The sequence below is a fragment of the Mus pahari genome, chromosome 1 (assembly GCF_900095145.1).
Source record: "Mus pahari chromosome 1, PAHARI_EIJ_v1.1, whole genome shotgun sequence".
NCBI lineage: Eukaryota > Metazoa > Chordata > Mammalia > Rodentia > Muridae > Mus > Mus pahari.
This window is the reverse complement of record NC_034590.1, coordinates 28419899-28443610: the sequence shown is the minus strand read 5'-3', so window position 1 is coordinate 28443610 and position 23712 is coordinate 28419899. Positions and strand designations below refer to the sequence as shown.

The following is a 23712-nucleotide window of genomic DNA, read 5'->3' as shown; positions in this document are numbered from 1 at the left end:
GTGAGAAAAAAGTATTTTCAATAAAACAAAAAAATTCACATGTAGAAACAAAAAAATAATATTTTTTAAAATAATATTTTAGAAGCAAAAAAAATAATATTGATACAGATTCCCACAAAACTTGGAGGTCTTAAGTACTGAATATAAAAAGTATAACCAGGGACTAAACCACCAACCAAAGAGTATATCATGGATCCCGTGGCTGAGTACAGTGTCATCTGGCATCAGTGGGAGGGGAGGCACTTGATCTTGTGGAGGTTTGATACTCCAGGTAAGGGGGATGCTAGAAGGGTGAAGTGGGAGTGGGTGGATGGGTGGGTGGGTGGGTGAGAACCCTCTTAGTGGCAAAGCGGAGGGGGATGTGATGGGGATTTGGGGGCTCATGAAGGTGAGACAAGGAAAGGAAATAATGTTTGAAATGTAAAAAAAATTAATAAATAATAAAATCAGGAAAAAACTATAAAAAAGATATAGAATTTATCTCTATGGAAGATGTCATTTATACTTTATAAATTTCTATGTAATCATGTCTTAAGCTTTGTTGTATGCACAGGATTGAGTTTAATATTACTAGAAAACATTTTTCCTAATTGTGTCATGCTTAAATATGCCTGAAATAAACTACCCAGTGTCAAGACTCTTGAAGTTTGAACCAACACTGGCTACTGAGTCATGCTGAACCACATTTCCTTCTTGCCTCACATGGACTGACACTTTGCTGGCCATGGTGTTTGCAGAGACCACTCACAAAAATTAATAATGCAGTATAGATTAAATTCCATTATTGCAGTGATTATATTAAATATGAAAATTTAAGTATTTCAAGCAAAAGGCAGATACTAGCACATGAATGATTCAAATAGATGCTATGCTCAGGTAAATGGAAAATCAAAATAAGGAAAATGGCATACAGAGTAAACCACAATTGAAGCAAAACCCATAAGCTACATGTGATAGCACTTACCTATAAGGAAGCTGAGGTAGGAGAATCGTGAGTTCAAAACCAGCCCAGGCTTCATAGTGTTTGAGGCCAGGCTGTCAGCAACTGTCTTTAAAATCCAAGGGCTAAAGATACATCTCAATGACAGAGCACTTTCTTAGCATGTACTGTGCATGGACTCAGTACTATGAGATGTAAAACTAAATGTAGATTAGTAAGAGTAAGTAAGTAAATAAAATTGGACTGACTGTGTTGATTCCAGATAACAAAGATTTCAAAATAAAAGAAACTGGTGCTGAAGAAAGAAAGCTTATATGCTTGCAAAGATGAAAATCCACCAAGAAAATATTACAAGTCCATAACATCTCTAACAACCAAGTTTTCAAATACATAAAGCATAAATGACAGAATTGGATAAACAACTCAATAGTTTTTGGAAATGTTAATATCCTCATCTTGGTGATGCCAACAGATCAACAAGGACAGAGATGGCTTGACAGAGAAAAGGAGGAAACCAGAGCTATCAGGCATCTGTACGCTTCATACCAGTCAAATATAGTCTCTCAAAGCTAAAAGGCATCCGTACACTTCACACAAGTCAAATATAAAGTCTCTCAGAGCAAACAGGCATCCGTACACGTCACATCAGTCAAATATAAAGTCTCTCAGAGCTAACAGGCATCCGTACACTTCACACAAGTCAAATATAAAGTCTGTCAGAGCTAACAGGCATCTGTACACTTTACACAAGTCAAATATAGTCTCTCAGAGCTAACAGGCATCCGTACACTTTACACGTCAAATATAAAGTCTTTCAGAGCTAACAGGCATCCGTACACTTCACACAAGTCAAATATAGTCTCTCAGAGCTAACAGGCATCTGTACACTTCACACCAGTCAAATATAGTCTCTCACACACATATGGAAGATTCTCTAAAACATACTATTCCATAACAAATATCAATAAACTTATGAGGATTGAAATTATGCTAAATTATAAATCTAAACCAGAATGAAATTCAGAAATCAATGATGAAAGAGAATTTGGAAACTATAGAAATGTAGGTAAATGAAACATCATGCACTACAAGTTCCTAAAATCTTTTAATAGAATTTTTTTTAAAACTCAAAAATAAAATGTTAAATGCCCTGAAATAGTAGAAATGGAATTGCAGTAGAGCAGCATTGTTGAGAACAGATAAGGCAGTAATGACATAAGGCAGCCTGCTCTGAAAGGTCTCCAAGCAATCACTTAAACTTTGATGTTAAAACACTAAAAAAAAAAAAAGCTAGGCGGTGGTGGCACACACCTTTAGTGTCAGCACTTGGGAGGCAGATGCAGGCAGATTTCTGAGTTCGAGGCCAGCCTGGTCTACAAAGTGAGTTCCAGGCAGATTTCTGAGTTCAAGGCCAGCCTGGTCTACAAAGTGAGTTCCAGGACAGCCAGGGCTATACAGAGAAACCCTGTCTCGAAAAACCAAATAGATAGATAGATAGATAGATAGATAGATAGATAGATAGATAGATAGATANATACATACATACATACATACATACATACATACATACATACATACATACTTAAAGAAAAAACAGCACATTATAAGCCCAAAAGTAAGCATATGAAAGAAAATGGTGAAGGTTAAATAAATAAATAAATACTAAAAAAACAGCACATTGTAAGCCCAAATGTAAGCATATGAAAGAAAATGGTGAAGGTTATATTGGAAATAAATGAAGTAAAACAGACACAAAACGATGGTGATAATCAATGAAACAAAAAATTGGCTCTTTGGAAAAAAATCAACAAAATTGACAAATAATTAGCTAAATTATTGTGGTTTGAATGAAATATATTCCCCATAGGCTCACATGTTAAAAAATTGGTCAGCAGTTGGTAGTGCTGTTGGGGAGGTTGGAGAGCCATTTGAGTATGGAGCCTAGCTAGCATGGCCTTTCAGGGATACTCTACATTTAAAGTCAAGCTCTCTCTTTCCTTGTCTGCTTAGCTATGAGGAAGCCATGCTAGAAAGTTCCCCTCCACCAAAAAGAAGAGAAAAAAATTAGGACACCATCTCAGCCACAAAACCTTCAACCTACAATTTGTCCGGCTCAGAAGATGTGCTGGGATAAAGGTGGCACAGAACTTGGGAATGGCCAACCAATGACTGGTCCAACTTGAGACCCGCACTATGAGAGGGAGCCCATGCATGACACTGCCTGGAAGGCCAGGAACCAAATATAGATAGCCCAAGATGTAGAATAGAACCAAACATGACTGGTAAAAATAAAGTCAATGGAATGATTCATAAAGGTATTCTGTTATACTCCTAGACTGGAGCCTAGCATGATCATCATCAGAGAGGTTTCATCCAGCAACTGATGGGAGCAGATGCAGACACCCACAGCCAAACATTAGACTGAGTTCAGGGAATCCTTTGGAAGAGGGAGAGGAAGGATTGTAGATTCACAAAGACTGAGGCAATAATCAGGGAACCTGTATAAGTCTGACCTAGGACCTCTGCATACATGCTATGGTTGTGTAGCTTGGTCATCTTGTAGGACTTCTAACAGTAGAAGCAGAGGCATTGACTCTGCCTGCTTTGGGGACCCTTTTCCTTCTACTGGGTTGCCATGTCCAGCCTTCATATGAGTATTTATGCCTAGTCTTATTGTCACTTGTTCTGCCATGTGTGGTTGCTATCTCTGGGAGGCCTGCTATTTTCTAAAGGGAAACCAAGGAGTGAATCTGGAGAAGAGGAGTTGTGGTGGGCAGAGAAGAAAGAAGGGAAACCGCAGCTATGGTCTAATATATGAGAGAAGAATAAATAAAAAAGAAGAAAAAATATACACACAATAAAGTTCCTCACCACCATGGACAAGTATGTGCCTTGCCTCTCCCAAACAAGGGACTGTAACTTTCTAGTGAGACTCAAAATAAATCATTCATCCATTCAATTGCTTCTGTCAGATATTCTGTCACAGTGATGAGACGAGTAACTGATGCATAAATGGCCATAAATGTAGATTAACCTATTCAGAACACGATAAAGTTCAGTGATGTTAACCCACATGAAATCCAGATTAACCTACTCAGATAACAATTAAAACTTCTGTTCTGTTAACTCACATGAAATGACTAAATTCCTAAAACAAAGAAACCACTGATCCTGATCCAAGAACAAATAAAAAATATGAATAAGGTTCTATCACATAGAGACTATGTTCATAATCATTGTGCTTCTTATGAAGAAAGCATCTCTCGTCTTGCAACAAACAAAGGCCATGGACTGATGACTGACTGAATTGCTAAGAGTCTAAAGCTAAAACAGACAGTCATATGTCCTCATGACCTTTGCAATAGTCAGCTCCGTGTAACACCAAAATCACAGTGTTCAAAAGAGGTAAAATGGGCTCGCCTCCCCCCCCAAAAAATTGTTGTGCTTCACGGGGAATACTATCAGCAAAGCAGTCCTTGGGAGGCTGAGCCAGGAGAATGAAATGTCCAAAGCTAGAGTGGACGATACTGAGTTTAAGGCTCACCTGGGTAACTTGGTGAGAATTTGTCTCAAAATAAGAATTTTAAATGGAGTGGCCGTGTACATAGCTCAGTGGTAGAAAACTTGCCTGCATCTGTGAGGTCCTACCAAGTACTGCTGGGGCAGCGGCATGAGGAAGAGGAGAAAGAAATGGAAGAAGGAACAGAAGTCATGTAGAGGTGAGTTAAAGCTTAGAGAAGAATATACTTAGGCTATGTGCAAACACATCCCATCTTAATTAAGGATCTTAAGCAGCCAACGTTTTTGTAACCCTAGGAAGTGGTGGAATCGGTCTCCTAAGGATACCAGGAGATAACTAGACTGACCAGACAGTAGAGGGACTAATAAATGTGTTAGAAGGTTTGGAGAATATCTGTCCAGCTATAATGAACTCTTTCCTCTAAAAATTATGCCCTCAACCATCACAGCCATGTGGTTTCATGTGACCCTGTCCTCCTGGCTGGCATTTCCAGTATTGGGGAAATAGCACTGCCTGCACCAATCAGGTGCTTCATGTGAAAATCTGAAGCTCAAAATGGATTTTTCTCTGTGTCTGGCAAAAGCAGGTTCTATAAACTGATTAAGAAGTTGCAGGGTATGGGTGGGTGCGGGGGATGTATGGCAACTGAGGGACAAGCAGGTTTGCCCATGCGGAGTAGTATCAGACGCACCCCTCAAAGCTTGTCCTCATCTGACCTCTGCTGGCAGACTATTAATGATTCCCACACTCCTCTCTGTTGCCAAAGACAAATCAAGTAGATTGTTTTAGTTGTAGCTAAAAATACTCCCTCAAAGACAAACAAATAAACTGCTCCAATACAGATGCTTAAAAATACCAGGAGGCACCTCATGTGTATCAGGCTAGCTCTAAGGAAGGGAGTCCATGCTGCCTGGTGCTGCAGAGGCTATGGGGCATTCATACTGTGGGAATGCAAAACTAACAGCCTCTTTGGGAAGCTCAGGCAATTTCTTTTGCAGTGAATGGTATATACATATATGATTTTAGCCAAGAATGAAAGTTGAAATTCACACAAATCCTTAAGTTTGTTGCCATTTGGACCAGTTCTATTCACAGTTGGGCTGACCCCAATAATGACACAAAAAACCTGGTCCCTCCATGCCATGGAATATCTCCCCGCAACAAAAGAGCAAGCTTCCGATATAATCTGAAACATGAAAGGATCCAACCATGTAGTGTTGGTGCAGGAGAAGTTCATTGTAGAAGGTCGCATATCATCTGATCCCACATACATGACATTCTCAAAAAGGAAACTGATCTATTGCTGATGGGAGGGGGAAAGAGCCACAAAGGCGAGCACGGGGGCTTGTGGGATTATAATCTGACTTTTATTGGTAGTTGCATAAATCTCCATGAGTGTTGAAATAAATACAATTTTATGAGAAAAAGTCAATTTTGTTCTGATGCTGGGCTTAGGTTCTGGTTCTTCAAAGAAGGGATGTGTCAGATGATGTCACATTTTATCATGTGATACACAGTTCACAACACTATTTTGCATTACAGGAGAATGTGTGTTTTATGTCACATTACATTGACATAGTAATAATGGATAGTCTATATTTGACGTTTTCATGTCTTGTTACATGATATGTGTCATGTGCTATGACATCACTTTGTATTATATGACATTACATTACACAATATCATGATGTTATATAATGTTATTTTATATTTTATTTGACTTTTGGTTTGCATAATTCATAGTGTACAGACTACTTTTGATGTCAACTTGAAACAAGTCAGAGTCATTTTGGGGAGAGTGAACAATTGAGAAAATGCTTATGGAGCATCTTCTTGATTGATGATTGATGTGAGTGGGCCCATCCCACACTGGGTGGTGCCACCTTTGAGTAGATAGTAACGAATGGTATTTAAAAAGCTGGCTGACTAAGCCATGAGGCACAAACCAGCATTCCTCCCAGACCTCTGCATCAGTTCCTACCTCCAAGTTCCTTCATTATTCAGTTCCATTCTTGACTTTGCTGAATGAAGGACTACAAGCTGTAAGATGAAGTCAACCCTTTCTTCCCTCAAGTTGCTTTTGGTTGTGACATTTTATCACAGAAATAAAAGTCCTAACTAAAGCACACAGAGTTAGATGACATTACCGTGTGTCATATGATGTCACATTTTACAAGACAGCTACTTGTGTTCTATATAAACAAATTCTGTCACCTGAAATCTTGTGCTACTTAATATGACCCCACATTATTTGGTTGCTGTTAATTTACACAATGCATAGTGTCATGTGGTATCATGTTGTACATATGACACCACATATTCCATGATGTGCATTTTATAGTATGTCACCTTGTGCTATAGTGTATCACGTATGTATAGGTTCAGTTCATGAGCAGGCCACATTCAGAGCAGAATTTATCAAATGATGATCATGTATCTATTTTTCTCCTGTTAACATCAGACCGGTTGCTGTCTCTCTAAGGAAACTGTAATCTGATAAAACACATGAGCGAAGTTGGTAAAAATCTTTCCCATTTTGTCCTATTGGTGGCATCCTTTGCCTGACAGAACTTTTCAGTTTTATGAGGTCTCATTTATTAATTGTTGATCTTTGTGTTGTTGGTGCTCCGTTCAGGAAGTTGTCGCCTGTGCCAGTGCTTTCAAAGCAGTTCCCCACTTTCTCCTTTATTAGGTTCAATGTGTCTGGTTTTATGTTGAGGTCTTTGATCCACATGAACTTGAGTTTTTATGGGGTGATTAATATGGATCTATGTGCATTTAAGATTTTCATCAACTCTACATCCAATAGGGAGATAATATCCAAAATATATAAAATAACTCAAGAAACTAGAAATAAACAAGTCAAATAATCCAATTTAAAAATGAAGTACAGATCTAAACAGAGAATTCTCAACAGAAGAATCTCAAATGGCTGAAAAACACTTAAAGGCATGCTCAACATTCTTAATCATCAGGGAACTGCGAATCAAAACCACTTTGAGATTCCATCTTACACCTCTCAGATTGGCTAAGACCAAAACACAAGTGACAGTTCATGCTGGTGAGCATGTGGAGCAAGGGGAACACTCCTCTAATGCTGGTGGAAGTAGAAACTTGTATTTCCACTATGGAAATCAATATGGAGGTTCCTGGGAAATTTTGGAGTCAATCTGCCTCAAGACCCAGCTATAGCACTTTTGGACACATACCAAAAGCACACCTCCATCCTACCACAATGACCCTAACTGGATGGCCAAGAACCAGAGGCTAGATACCTCCGGAAACTTAGGATAGAAACAAACATATCAATGAAATTATTCCTAATGATGTTCTGCTATACACATAGAACTGGAGCCTAGCCCAATGGTCATCAGATAGGCTTCATCCAGCTCTGTTCAGATGGATGCAGATGCAGAGGCCCACAGCTAAACATTAAGCAGAGTTCTGGGAACTCAACAGAAAAGAGGGAAGGACTGTGGGAGCCAGAGGGGTTAAGGACACCACAAAAACACGGCCCACAGAATCAACTAAACAGGGCTCACAGGGGTTCACAGACACTTAAGAGGCAGACATGGAGCACATATGGGCTTGATCTAGGTCCTCTGCATATATGTTATGGTTATGTAGCTGGGTGTTCCTAGGAGACTCATAACAGGGGGAGTGGAAGATTCCTCAGACTCTTTTGCCTGCATGGAGGACCCTTTTCCTCCTAACAGGTTGCCTCCTCCAGCCTGGATATGAGAGTTTGTGCCTAGTCTTGTTGTAACTTGTTATGCCATGTCAGGTTGATATCCCTAGGAGGCCTACTCTTATTGAAGGGAAACAGAATAAAGGTGAATCGGGGGGGGGGGGGAGGAATTCAGAGGAGAGGGAGGGAGAACTGTGGTCAGTAATGTGTGAGAGAAAAATTAAAAAATTGAAAATAAAACATAAAAATAAAAACACAGGTTAGAAATATAGGTTTATGGTTAAGAATATATACTGCTTCTGCAGAGGATCTTAATTTGATTCCCAACACTCACATCAGAAGGCTTACAACGCCCCTGAAATGCCAGCTCTGATGCCTCCTGCCTCTTTGGGCATCTGAACTCACATGAGCTTACCCTCACACACACATAATAAAAATAACGCAAATAAACCTTTGAAAAATATAAGAATTTATCCTGAAATGTTCTTCCTAATTTTCCCTCTAACAGTTTCAGGGTCCTACATTACAAAATAGGAAAATACTTTGTTCCCTATATACCTGATAGACAGCTAACATGGAGAATATACAATACTTCAAAAATAGGAATCCATCAGTCAGTCAGTCAATAGACTAATGTAATGGATTCACAACAGATGAACACAAATAGCCAGTAAACCCATGAAAAATGTTTAACCTCACTCAACCTCAGAAAAAAAATACAAATGAAAACTACAGTGAAATTCCATCTCACCCCATCATTACGGCAGCCATTAAGAATCCACAACAGCAAATATTGATGAGGATGTGAACAAAGCCGTGATCCACTGTCAGTTGGTCTAGCCACTATAGAGATCAGTACGGCAGCTTCTCAAAAAACCTTTAAATAGGTCAAGCACACAAGCCAGCCATACCACTCCTGGGTATTTGCTCCAGGAAGTTCGAGTCCATGCATCATAGAGACACTCTGTGTCAACGTCTATTATGTGTCTGATCACTGCAGATAAGTCATGGAAACAGCTAGGTATCCAACAACAGGGAAATAGGAAGAGAAAAATGTGGAAAATACATACACACAAGAGAAAGGTGTGGCATTTTCAGGAAAATGAACACAAATGGATATCACTACATTAAAAGAATTAAGACAAATATGTGTTTCTGTAATTCTTTGTCTTTAGATCCTATATAAAATCACTATATATACATATATATGTGCATACATGTATACACACACACACACATACACACACACACACACACACACACACACACACATATATATATATATATATATATGGCATAAAAGCAGAAGGGACACTTTAGGAAATAGGTCAGGAGAAAGAAAGGAGACAGTAGTGGGATGGGTCTCCCCAAGCATATATAGTATAATACACTCAAAGTATATTACATATTTTCAAGAAAGTATTTTTCTGAATCCTAGTACTATATACAATGAAGATATTCCCACTTAAATATTTTAAAATGCTAATGAGGCATGTTTTCCTATTCAGTCTAACCTTTTAAGATAAAGAAGCAAATACGGGCAATGTGTGTTCTAGGATCTCTGATAAGATATCTGTTCACAAACTGAAGGGGAGAAAAAAAAGCCAACGCTATCATTAAAAGTAGAAAGGAAATGGTCCTCTCATTCACAGGTACAACATAGGCGTAGAGACCCAGGCATATCTGTACAAAAGGGGAAATATAATTCAAATACAATCTCAAGAAAACCATTCCTGGGCTTCCCCAACAGTAACCAAGGCTTTTTAAAGATATATATATATGTATATATGTGTGTGTGTGTGTGTGTGTCCTTAAGTTGTAAAACTATTGTTCTGTGCCCAATGCCAAGTGGAGAATGTTAGCAAAAACTGTGTATAAGCCCAGTGTTGTTAGTTTTTCAAGTTCTTACATACCCTTTTCAAGCGCAAGTAAAACTGACTGATCTGTGAGCTCCCGGAAGAACTCTCTAATGGAAGGTCTTTGCTTGTTTATACCAGTTCCACTTTATTTGTTTAATTACCAATGCTTACTTGATCTTCTAGGTGATTAAAAGTTCATAGTGTTAAAATTATAACCTGTCTGGGTATGACCAAAATAATCTCACTTTAACAATTTCTAGCTGCACCTCCACTAGAACAGTTGAGAACCATATCATTGTTAACGCTGCCTTCTGTTTTCTTTGGAATTCAGAAGGGATTTCTAGGAGGATCAGCTCTGTTGTTAAAAAAAAAAAGAAAAAAGAAAAAAGAAAAAAAAAAGAACATCTGTCTGCTCAGAGCCAAGCCTGGGTTACTGGTAAACTGGCCACTGCATCAAACCTCTATTTCTCATTGGTCTCTATTTTCATATGTGGTGGTTTTTACAAGTATAATTGGTTTTGTTCTGTTTCAGGTACTGACACAAAGATCACCGTGAAAGAACATGAAGTCTGTGGGCAAGTGTGAGACGTTTGGGGAGGAGGAGGGTACTAGGAGCTTCAACCTGAAAGAGCCGTTTCTCCCCTGAACGCAGGTGGGACCTTGACACAGAACTGAAGAAGGGCAGAGGCTAACCCCTAAAGAGAATGTGCTGACAGTGAGGGGGGACCAAAGGGACAAAGTGGGAAGAGGACCTTACAGCATGTGCATGTATAGCTACATCTGCAGCCAGACAGGTCGCTTAACTTAGTGGAGACCTCCTAATTTCCCAGACCCTTCACGGTTGCTCCTCTGCTTATGAGATCACCGTGTGCTGAAGGCAAAACTAGTTTTGCTGATGTGACTTTCAGGATCTTCTAAGAACCATTTTAAAACCTGGCTAACAAGCATGATAGGAATGACAGTATCAATTGTACATCCCTTCTCACATTGAGCCCTGAAGGGGCTATAGGTGGGCAGCTTAGTTATATTCTCCCTTCCTCCCAACAAAGATGGAAGTCACACAGAAAGCTTTCCTTTCTTCCTTCTGCTGAGGGCTGCCCACATCCATCTCCACACAGCAGCCTTTGGTACAGTTATCATCTGGGAATAGGTTTAAAACCATCATCCATACTATAACTTCAAATGCAAAACCTAGCAACAAATTCTAACAAAATATTGGACTCACCAAGATCAAGATGAATGCCAGGGACAAAGGAGTTGAGAAAGAACATAGAGATGACAGATCCCAGAACCGTCAGGCACTTGACAAGCAGACTCCTGTCTGATATCCTGTGCTTTAAGAGAAAAAAAAAACACAACTCATTTTCTCAGTACAGTCTTCTGATTCTTGAAGTGTGTCCACAGTAGTATATGACTTGAATCACCATAAGTGTTTCCTTTAAAAAATAGAACTTTTTTTGCTGTGATCCTAGCATTTAATGGCTGCCAAACATTGGATGGAGGTCAGGGATCCCTATGGAAATCAGTGGAAGGTTTATAGGACCTGATGGTGATGGTAACACCACAGGAAAACCAACAGTGTCAACTAACCTGGACCCCTGGGAGCTCCCAGAGACTGAGCTACCAACCAAAGAGCATACCATACATGGTCCGAGGTCCCTGGCACATATGCAGCAGAGTATGGCCTTAACTTCAATGGGAAAGGATGCATCTAATCCCGCAGAGACTTGATGCACCAGGGTGAAGAGATAGCTGGGAGGGGGCCACCCTCTCAGAGACAAAGGGGGTAGGAGATGGGGAAGGAACCCCAGAGTCACGATGTAATGAGGATTCAGCTTCCTATGAGTCCCTCAGAGGTGCTGTGCCCCACATGCAGTTCATTTCAGCAAGGAAATGAGCAGAAAATAAAAGCAAAGCTCTGCCTAGAAGTCAGACTCATAATGTCAGGATACACCCAGCTCACATCTGTCCGAAAACACCACCTCGTATACTATGTCAAGAATCCATGCCCTGTATACTCTCTGGGTCAGGAGAGCTAATGAGCAGAAGCTGCCTCAAGTGGCAGCCGCCATACCTTTTCAGGGCACACTTGGAGTACATCTTTCAGATGTATATGTAGATGTATACGTAGATGCATACGTAGATGTAAATGTAGATGTATGCTTTTATTTCCTGAAAAAATAATTCTATTTTGGATAATGGTTTTTCTCATTAACATATAAATAAATTATATCTCATCTAAAGCTACAGGAACGAAAAGAGCAACGATTTTCGATCATTAACTGAATCTTAGTGTGATGGTTTGTATATGCTTTGCCCAGGGAGTGGCACTTTGTTGAAGTAGGTGTGGCTTTGCTGGAATAGTTGTGGCCTTGTTGGAATAGGTATGTCACTGTGGATGTGGGCTTTAATACCCTTGACCTAGCTGCCTAGAAGCCAGTCTTCTCCTAATGGCCTTCAGATGAAGATGTCCTCCTGCATTATACCTGCCTGGATGCTGCCATGCTTCTACCTCAATGATAATGGACTGAACCTCTGAACTTCTAAACCAGCCTCAGTTGTCTTTATAAGAGTTTCCTTGGTCATGGTATCTGTTCACAGCAGTGAAATCCTAACTAAGGCTTAAGTACTAGAAAGAAAAGGGGAAAAAACACAGAAATGGCAAGTGATGCCAGTGGGCTGGTTTGACCAGACCCCCATGAGCATCTGCATCCAGATACCTTTACAAGTCGCACTATGTTCTATAATTAGCATGTAACAAGTAGAAATGATAATAAAATCTAAAAGGAAAAAAAAAAAAAAACAATCACCCTTTCTACAAGCCATGATTCAGAATCCCTTGAGAAAAGAAGACAAGATACCTTTCTTTGTAGCTCTTGAATATTGGTCTCCCAATTTTTGTCTTCCTGTGAGATTTGCCTGTGAGAGAAAAAGGACTCTCATTTCTCTGTCGCAGAAAGTTCGATGTTTCATGAGACTAGCAAGGTGACACTGACAGCTGTGGAAACCTAGATGTGTCTCTGAATCCTATCACAGCTGTGTAAGGGACAGCAAACCCATGACAGTGACTAGAGAAATTAAGAAGCTATTCACCTTGTATTTCCCAAAGAAAAAGAAAAAATATGATGATCTGAGAAAGAAAATATAAGAACAATTGCAAAAAAAAAAAAAATTCACAAAGAACTCATTCCGGTGTGTGAGAATGACTAGGGCCACAGGGTGGTGGTCTCACCCTGCCCTTCAGGAACACTGAACCCCACAGGTGCTCAAGTGCTTTTTATAAAATGGCACGGTATATACTGTATTGCACACGCTTACCCTCACACATACTTTCAATAATCTTTATATTAGTTATAGCACTTACTATAATATATAATACCATAACTATAATTAAATGCTAGGGTAAATAGCTGCCATTCTGCATTACTTACAGAATAATAACAAGAAAACTAGGTATATATTCAGTATAATCATAATTTTTCAGTTTTTAGAAATATATATGTTTACTTGGTAGTTGTACATTGCATACCACAGCATGTATGTAAGGTCAGAGGACAACTTACTGGAATCTGTTCTTCTACTGTGTGGGCCTCAACCTTTATATAAAATTTCCTTTTGATCTATACAGTCAGCTCACTTTTTCTGTTTTGTTTTCTTCTACACTAACCATAGGGAAAATGAAGGATAGGGAAGAAGGTCATTACGGTGAACACTTGGATAACAAACAAGCACCAAGGGAGACCTGATTATGACAAATTATGGCAGAAAGAGGAATAATTCTCTTCACTCTTCGAACAACTTTTCAAAAAAATAGTAAAGCAATAATTGCAGGACATTCTCCTGATTAATGATTAATATGGAAATTCCTACTACATGGTGAGTATTATCACCTTGGAAAGACAGCTCTGGGTTGTGTTTAAAACACTAAGCTGAGTGAGCAATAGAAAGCAAGCCAGTAAGGGTCTTTCTCAGCTTCATTTTCCTCCTTGAGTTCCTGCCCTGACTTCTTTCTGTGATGTAAGCGGGAAGATGAAATAACCCTGTCCTTTTCAACTTGCCTTGAGTCATGCAAGATGTTTATTACCAGCAATCTCAAGTAACCAGGCCAAACTGTAAGCCCAAATAAACCCTTCCTTCTGGTAAGTCGCTACAGTGTTTAATTACAGCAACAGAAAAACAACTAATGCAGAAGTGTAAGAAATATTGTGATCAAAAATCTTTTATACCCTCTTGGGTGTCCTATGATATGTGAATGGAACGGAATATCTTCCTCATGAAATGCCACCATTAAGCACAACCTGTAAGGAGCCCCTGGTTTAAATCCAAGCAGGATCCTGTGGTACCTGTGGAAAGTGTGCAACCTTTGGGCCAGCAGATGCTCCAGGGCGAGCACTTTCTCCAGCAGCAAGCCACGCACAGCTGTCTCCTCACGGCTGGCTGGACTGATGCGCTGGGCAGTCAAACGCCAGACATGAATCTCATGCTTCAGTTCTGCAGAGAAATAAAAGTACCACGGGTACTGAGTCTCTCCCACCCTCGGCCCTCAGCAAATGCCCTTCTGTCCATCACACACCAATGACATCCACCCACATTCCACGCAGACTCTTCACAGCATGAGCTACAATGATGGAACCAGATGATAGATCTGAACTCTGAAAGTCATCGTGGAAGCAAGAAAAACAATTTCAACTCTTCCTGAAGAAGGAAGTCTTTATCAAGTGATATCTGTTAAAATTCATGTATTGATTTTTAATATTATTGATTATTATTGATTTATTATGTCAACAATATATTGATTTATTATTATTATTATTTATTAATTTACTTACAATGTCTTAACTCTAGGACTCAACAACCCCAGAACATCCTCACTGGCCCTGCTTTCAACCAAAATCTAAGCATCACTCCTGTGGTTTTAGTATGATTTGTCATATTAAATTTAATATGATTTGTCACGGCTTCTCAGATGCTTTCTGGCTATAGTCAAGTGTATCTGGCTTATTCTTTCCAAACTATGTGGCCTGTTATGATGCAGGAAAGTTGCTGGGGCCATGCTCCTGGATGTCCTATCTCCTGGACAGTAAGCTATTATAAACATCTCACTTTTAGCTTGCCAGGGTGGAATACTGTGATAGCAACACAAATGAACTCAGCCAATTGCCTGCTTTTGGATTGGTTCCCGAAAGAGAGCTCTGGAATAACAGCAGTATGGGTGTGGTTCTCGGGCAGCCATGCTTGGCACCCTCTAGTGGGGGATCTGCTAAGGAATGGGCAGTGGGAAAGCATCTCCTCCCAGGGCATAGAGGGAGCTCCAGTGAGCCTAGTGTGGCACACGGGAGAGATTAATCAGCTGGTGAAATCCTAGCCAAAAAGCAGCAAACAGCACTTTCACCCATCACTGAATTCAGACATCTTCTAATGGTGTCTGAGATACCATTAGAGACAGTTTTCCATCCATTGCTTCCTAAGATGTTAAGCTATTCTATGAGACTTATATTTAACCTCAGTTTTACAGTTTGAAAAAAAAAAAAAAATATATATATATATATATATATATATATATATATGGAAAGGGCCAAGGTGGCAGATTAAAAGCAAGCCACCCTTTATAGTTCCCTAGCAGACTCAGACTGAAGCAGCCAGAGAGCAACTGACTGGACAGCTTGCAGGATGATGTGGACAGTCACTGCCCCTAAGCATGCAGCATCCCAGGAATCAATAAATACCTGCCTGGTGAGCCTATGGGAGAATGCCCTCCTCCTGCTCGTGAGAACTTCCTGGTTTGGGGGAAGAGTCCTACAACGTTGGAAGATGCTCATACTCACCGACGATCTCACTAGGCTCCTTGTTATAAAGCTTTTTGTTCCAGTACAGAAGTCTGAGGAGGGGAAAGGAGACCAGGAGAACAAGGCAAATTCCCAGGAACATGTGTGCTGTGAAACCAGCGAAGTCCAGGCCCTGGAAGAGGAAAAGAGAGATACATAGATGTGAGCCTTGGGGAGGGCTGAGGCTGGCTGTGGGCTGGAAACACAGGAGGGCTCTGGTGACCTTTGGACAAAGAGTCCCGCCACCAAACATTGATACTTTGTAAATTTGGAATGGTTAAAACCTTTTGTGGTTGCTGTTTTGGTTTTGGTTTTCGGTTTTTTTCTCTTTGAGACAAGGTTTCTCTGTAGCTCTGACCATTCTGGAAACCAGGCTAGCCACAAATTCACAAGAATCTACCGACCTCCGCCTCCCAGGTGCTGGGATTAAAGGCATGTGCCACCACTGCCCCGCTAGTGAAAGCCTTTTTTATACATCTTGTGTTTTTGAAAAACCAGTGCTTACATGACTTACGAGCCATCTTAGAAGAAAACAAAAATAGACTATTACAACTAGCTCCAGACTGAGTCTGCTTTCACAGAGCTAGTGTGTTGCCCCAGGATGAAGAGAGGTCAAAACATTGAACAATGTTATTTAATGGTTAATTTATTTTTAATATTTGACTAAAGTACCTGCTGTGGTTGGAAGGGACATCCTCGGGCTGGAACCTGCCGTCTTCCCATTTGTTAGCTATTACTGTGTCTACCCAGAGCACCGGAATTCCTACAGGGGTCCCAGGGAGGCAGCCTCTCCCTTCCTTCCTGCTTTCTCTGCCTGGCTATGGGGCTGTGTCATGGTCATCAGTTCAGTGTGCTTCATATTGCTAAAATCCACCCCTAGGTTAATTTGTTAGAAAGTAAATCAGTAACAACCTTGATTAATTTTGCTCTTTAGTTTATTTTGTTATTTTATTTGTATTTTTAAGCAAATATGTGCAGCATCTATTGAGCCCCAGTAGAAGAGATGAATCTTTGAAGATGATGATCTATGAGAATTCAAGCAGTATCCAGACACAGCTACTGCCTTAAAGGGGGATCAAGGGTACCATAGTACTGTGAAGCATTGGGATCTCAGAGATTGAAGGATCATGGCAATAAGGATATGGTCTCAGAGGACACAGCAGTCCAGCTGTGCCATGAGACATGCTGTCAGTAAGCCACTATGGTGGGGGGACACTTCCAATACTTCTCAGCATAAATATATATATATATATATATATATATATATATATATATATATCAGGTTAATTACAACAACCTCCCATATAATGGAGCTGTTATGGTGTCACCAAACCTCACCCTGAACTCACCACATTCTGTCAGTTCTTCAAAGAAAACACTACCTAGAACTTTATTTTTAGCTATAGAATTCATACCCCAAATGTCTGAATGAAAAATAGTTATATCTTAGGTGTTCATGAAAATGTTTTTTTTTTTTTTTGTTTCCTTCAAAACCAGAAGAAGAAAAATGAGCTTGGGAGTGGGAGAGAAATGGATCTGATTGCTTTTGCAGAAGACCCAGACTTTTCCCCAGCACCAACATGATAGCTCACAACTATCCCGTCATGGGTGATAGAATGATGTCTTCTGTCTAGGGGGTTGGAAACCCTCTTCTAACCTCTGAGGGCACCAGGCATGTATATGGTACACAGACATACATGCAGCCAAAAAACACATGAAATAAAAAGTAAATAAACATTTAAAACTTTAGGATCCTGAGCAAACTACTTAGATATACCAGTCTACTTACCTTTAAACCAAGTCATAAAACATAAATATTAGTTTTAGGGAAAAAATAGCCTGAGGAGACAGGAATTCTGTATTCTGAGTAACTCTGAATCTGTTCATAATGTAAGCACCAATGATTTGTCCTATTAGGAATGGTGGGACAATAAGAGAATGGAGCAATGAATGGAAAAAAAATGCAAAGGGAATAAAGTTAAGGAGACCCTGGGAGACACCGCAGTGAAGCAGCAGCACTGAGCAGAGGTTTCTAGGAAGCCTTCACAGGTGAGTTTATCAAGCAGCAGAAAGGAAGATCACAAAAACCCAAACTGAAAAGTTTTAGAAACAACAAACAATGTGGGCAGAAGCACTGTGCCCTGGGATTCTGATGAGTTCTTCAAGCCTATTAGGCACTTGTATCTGAAACGCCTTGCCACTGTTATATCCCTCTGTCGTTTCCTAGACATTTCTCCTTGGGGTTAGTCACCTCCCATCACGTTAATGTCAACACAGCCCCTAAATGTGGGGAGCCGCCCTGCATTCTCCATTTCAAGATGGCGCTGACATCCGGTGTTCGTGCCCAGTAAACAGGGTCCTGCGCAGGCGCCTGACATTCTCCTTGTCCCTGGAGTTACGTATGCATTAATACGTCATCTGGTGTGATTGACTACAGCCTGTCAAGGAGTGCCACGTCCTAGGCGGAGATAATCTCCTATATAAGGGGTGTGCCATTTCTGGTTGGGGTTCCCCGGTCCTGTAGGCTTATGCTCTCCCTCTCAAGATGCATTAAAGCCTTGCTGCAGAAGGATCCTGTGTGTGCCGCGTTGTTCTTGCTGGCGAGACGGTAGCACGGGGCACCTAAATACAGCCCTTTAATCTAGAAGACTGCCTCTCCTGATTTTCCCCTCCTAAATTACTTATGATCAATAGCACCTGCTGTGAACAGGTGATGGCAAGAACCTTGGTTCGCAGTACTTAGTAAAGGATGCTGCATAGAGTGCTCTGTTGAGTTTACATTTCCTGAAACCAACCCTACTGTGCTGTTACTTACCATTTTTCTCAACTCCTGATTGGAAACAATGATAACATTTGGTGGGTCCCCAATAGCAGTAGCAGCTCCTCCAATGTTTGTGAAGATCACTTCTGCAATGAGGACTTGTCTCGGGTCAAGATTGAGCACCTCACATAACCTACCATGAATGCAAGACAGTGATAAGACCCGTCCACAACCAAATTTTTAAAGTATTTGCTTGTACAGGAAGGCACGTCGATTCACATGCACACACTCGTGCGCACACACACATAATGCATAATGACCATCAGCAGTAACATCCTCAGAAACAACACATTACAAGGATTCTTCTAAGTTCACACACCACAGACTGAGTCGTATCCACGTGATATGCCTTCTGCCTGCTTCCACAGCCCTGAGGGAGTGCTGAGCTCCATGTAGGACCACAGTAGAGGGAGGGCTTGGAGCAGGTGAATGGACTTCAGCTATCAGATGTCTTCAGTCAAGAGAGTGGTGGGGGAATCAAAAATCACCAGCAATAAAATAACACTAAGCCTACTGACTTAGACCCTTCTGTGCTCTCCCTTTTCTGAAGAGACTTTAAACTCTCTCTGCTCATTACTTGAATTATTACCTTAATTACTTCCTCCGTGGCTGTGGGTTGGCTGCGTGATATTTGTCTTGGAATCTTTGGAAGTCCTATACCCTGATCTGCTGAAGACTAAGCTCTATGAATAGGTGGGAGATGAAAATGTGAGAAACCATGAGCAAAAACTCTTGGTACCCTGCGATCTGCACAAATCTCTTGCCTATATTCCCTATGACAGTCTATGTCCTGGAAAGCAAGGCCCATGTCCTCCAACTTCTTGTGGTACGTTTGCCCTATACTGTCACCTGTACCGGTCTATATTCTGCAATCACACAAGCCAGAACTGGCTGGGTTGGAATTCAGTAAGTTAGACTCTAAGGATTGGATGGATACTATCCCTTGATTTGTTTTGTTGTTGTTGTTGTTGTTGTTGTTGTTGTTGTTGTTTTGGTAGATGTAAGGAAGGAACCTTGAAACCAGGTGGTACAGCCAGAACATGCATACGTCTCATGTGTACAAATACACATCTGCTCCAAACTTGGCCTTAATTTTAATGTTAGAAGTATTCTACACACCTTATGGTGACAGGAGTAAAAAGGAGCATCGTAGTGACATTGTCTAAGAAGGCAGAAAGAATGGCAGCCATCAGACAAAGCATGATGATCATGGCCCACACTCTTCCTCGAGAAAGTTGATATGCCTAGGACACATACAGGAAAGAACGAGCCAGAATCAGAACGTCTGTACAATAAAAGCTATGTTTTCACTAATGACTCCAAGATATGGAGACCAAAACATATTCTCATTCAGAATTTTCAGTTTTGTTGTAGAAATTATTTTTTTAAAAAAAAATTTTTTTAAATCTTTTTTTTTTTTCTGAGACAGGGTTTCTCTGTATAGCCCTGGCTGTCCTGGAACTCATTTTGTAGACCGGGCTGGCCTCAAACTCAGAAATCCGCCTGCCTCTGCCTCCTGAGTGCTGGGATTAAAGGCGTGCGACACCACGCCCGGCTGAAAAGAAATTTTCAATTCCAAAACTGAAGTGAAGGTTAACAGCAAGCTTCTGTGTTAGTGGAGTGTGCCAAGGTCTCCTCATCTACTAGGGTATGGCAAGACCTCCCCTTATCCACTATGCACGGAAGGTTCTGTTCAAATCTTCAGACCCATTGACAGATGGTCCAGGGTTCTGGTTAAAATGCAAAGTCCAACCATGCTGAGTTACCATTTCATACCTATTAGAATGATTTCCATTTGAAAAGATAAAAGGTAACAGGGCTGATGTTGTATGTCAGTGGTAGAGTGTTTGGTTGGCATGCACGAGATCCAGGGTTCAATCCCCAGCTCCACCTAAACCAGTGTGGTGGCTTGGGTCTGTCATATTAGCAGTGAGGAGCGGGAGGTCAGCCCTCCTCCATAATATAGTGAGTCTGAGGAAAGACTGTTAAACGAAACCCTATGTTAAAAGCAGAAAGGAGAGAGGGGTGAAAGAGACCAAGCATGGGAGAAGATTAGGAAAAAGGGGATCCTTCTAGACCAATGTGAAATTAGTTGTGTTTCAAAGAACTAAAAGGATAACCACAGGCAGCAAATGGATATGGTGAAGGGATGAACACCTGCGCCATGTTTTTTAGAGAAAAACATATCTTCCTAGATATGAAACTAACATGAGTGTCAGCAGATGAATAAAGACAACATGTTCGTAAACATGAAATACTATTTGCCCATGAAATCCTCACACTTTTAGCAAGTATTTAACATACTATAATAGCTGGGGACATTGTTTTAAGTGTAATAAGCCAGGCATACACGTACAAAGACCGTATGATTTCATTTCTATGTGGAATCCAAGAAAACTGATCCCATAGAAGCCGGTGGGAGAGAACAGAGAGACCCCAGTTCCAGGCACAGTGAAAAGGAGTGGATTTAGAGAATCTCTGCACAAGCAGAGTGACCAGCGCATCTTTCAAAATAACTTAAAAAGTAAGATTTAAGCTGGTTGTAGTGGCTCACAACTTTAATCCCAATACTTGGGCAAATCTCTGAGAATTGAAGCCAGCCTGGTCTACATAGTAAGTTCCAGGACAGTCAGGGCTGTGTAGAGAAACTACATCTCAAAAACAAAAACAAAGAAAGTAAATTTTAAATATGTTACCATAAAAAAAAAAAGATTGTAAGGATATGCTAGTTGGCTTGATTTAAACACAACGCTCAGTATGCACATACATTGAAACATCATATTATGTTTACCAAACAAATATGATTATGATTTGTCAACCAAATAATAGCAATTATAATTTTAACAAATAAGACCTTTAAGGAGCTAACATGTTAGTTCAGTGATGAGACATGTACTGAGCATATGCAAGGCCCTTTGTTCAATCCCAATTAAAATATTATCCATACAAGTCTAAAACACCAACAAAAACAAAACTGAGTTTTCCAAATTTAAAAATCAGGACAATACAGGTCTAGAAAGTAAACAATAAAACTATGTCTCCAAAAGTCAATACAATCAGAGGTTTGACATATTCAGACTTTTAAATTGGGTTTTGATGTGTAGCCCTAACCAGCTCATTCAAATGCTGTTACACAAATGCTTAGGGGGAGAATTTTTTGCCCTGAGTTTCCTCTTTACTTTCTTATGGGAAAGCTGGAAGTGTTGCTTTCACATCATGCTTAGCACAGTAATTATCCCCAGGCTTCCTGAAGCCATCTTGAAAGAAAGATGCAATTATAAATATTTTAATTTACTGAATATATAATATTAGGGAAATAAATAGTATTATTCAATTAATTTATATTATTAATTGATCACATTTGTAGTTATATTGCCTTGATTATATATAAATATGTTTACATTTATTTATTTATTTATTTATATACCTACCTTTACAGCACAGTAATCAAAAAATCCTGTTTCTGAAAATACAGCTACTAAGATCATCTATAAGGGGGAAAAAAGTAGACAGCAAAGATTTTAGCAAAATACTACACTGGAATGATGTCAGAGTGAGCCACCCTGAGTTTGGACGCTGGCTCATGACAGCCGAGCATCAAGAGCAGCTCTGGCTGGCTGGAGGTCTAGCACTTCAGTTATGCACATATGAACTCCGATGAATCTCTTACCGATGGTTTTATGCACGTATTTCTATCCAGGGCATTGTCCTAAGATACGTTATCAAGTGTCTAATCCTGACAACAAATATCAAATGCTATCTTCATTCTGTTTTATAGACCAAAGAGACCAATGGCTTGATCAGTCTTGAAACTAGAAGCATGGAAAGCCATGGTCCAGAATTGGCCGTTGTACTCAATTGTACTCATAAGCAGCACTCAGACATTGAGTAGGTTTAAAGTTGTATCAAATTTTGGTTTCTAAAATAACTGAACCGATTTATTTTTTCTTACAACTTCGATGACCATGGACAAGCTGGACCACTGGTACTGAAACAACTGTCCTCCAATCCTGTGTACACTGAGAATGCTTACCTGTGTTTCTACTGATCACAAACGAGGAAAACAGCCACCCATGGGCTAACAGAAATAGTGCCCTGTTTATTCTGTGCTTAATCAACTAGAAATCCTAGCAAGCCTGGACTTGCTAGAAGGTTTCCTATTTGCCAAGATGTGGAATAGCATTCAATTTATATTTTTTAAACATGTAGATATCTGATATGGCTCCCTTCTTAATTCAGATGCTCAAACCCCATCTTCCTCCCAGGGCCAACACAGAGACTGGGTTCACCATGGAGTTTAAGAGGACAGTCCTGCCTTTCTACTCTTCACCCACGTTGCTACCTCTTGAATTTGGAATGGGTAAGTGCAAGTACAAGCCTTGAATAACAACAAAAAGGTGTGCTTGACTTACCACTCTGCACTTCAAGTTTCTCACTTTACCTCTGGATGCCCTTTATCTTGTGAGATCACTGTGAGAGTTTGATGAAATTATATAAAGTAGATGGGTTGTATCAAAATTATATAAAGTAGCTGTGTTGGTGAGCCCAATACACTTCAAATAAACTGTATGAAACACAAAATACTCCCGAATCAGTCTTAACTCAGCAATACCTTGATCTAGAGCAGCTTCCTATCTCAACAACGCCCTTTGGGGCTGTTTGTAGCATGCAGTACATCATGTGAACGTAAGTAGACAAACGTGGGTGGTGGTTTATGTGGTCTTCTCTTGTTATGGAGAGCCATTCTGTCATTGTCTGATAGAACAGGGACTTGGGCAAGCAGGCCCAGGAAATAAGTCAGGTAAAGGGAGACCCACTCTGTGCACTACCATTATAGGATCAAAAGCATAGATGATCTAAGTGGCTGCTGGAGCAATTTTAATTGGGAAAAAGAAACATCAGACCATTTTTTTAAAGGCTGAATTCTGTCCCTCTTCCTCAAAATTTACATATTGGACTACTAACTTCCGGGACCTAAAAATGTGGCTGCACCCGGAAACAGGACTTTTAAGCATTGCAGAGAGATCATTAGGGTAGACCTTCATTGAATTTGACAGCA

The 23712-nt window shown here is 40.2% G+C and overlaps 1 protein-coding gene across 1 annotated transcript in view; it reads right to left on the bottom strand.

Annotated features, from left to right (window-relative positions):
* Positions 1-23712, bottom strand: part of Oca2 (OCA2 melanosomal transmembrane protein) — a 254536-nt gene that overhangs the window by 165451 nt on the left and 65373 nt on the right. Inside the window, exons 10-16 of the mRNA XM_029541048.1 lie at positions 22085-22141; positions 19773-19897; positions 18648-18786; positions 15833-15965; positions 14351-14498; positions 12869-12926; positions 11233-11341 (exon numbers count right to left, since the gene is read on the bottom strand). Coding sequence (XP_029396908.1) covers positions 11233-11341; positions 12869-12926; positions 14351-14498; positions 15833-15965; positions 18648-18786; positions 19773-19897; positions 22085-22141 — 769 coding nt within the window. The remainder of the gene's footprint in view (positions 1-11232; positions 11342-12868; positions 12927-14350; positions 14499-15832; positions 15966-18647; positions 18787-19772; positions 19898-22084; positions 22142-23712) is intronic.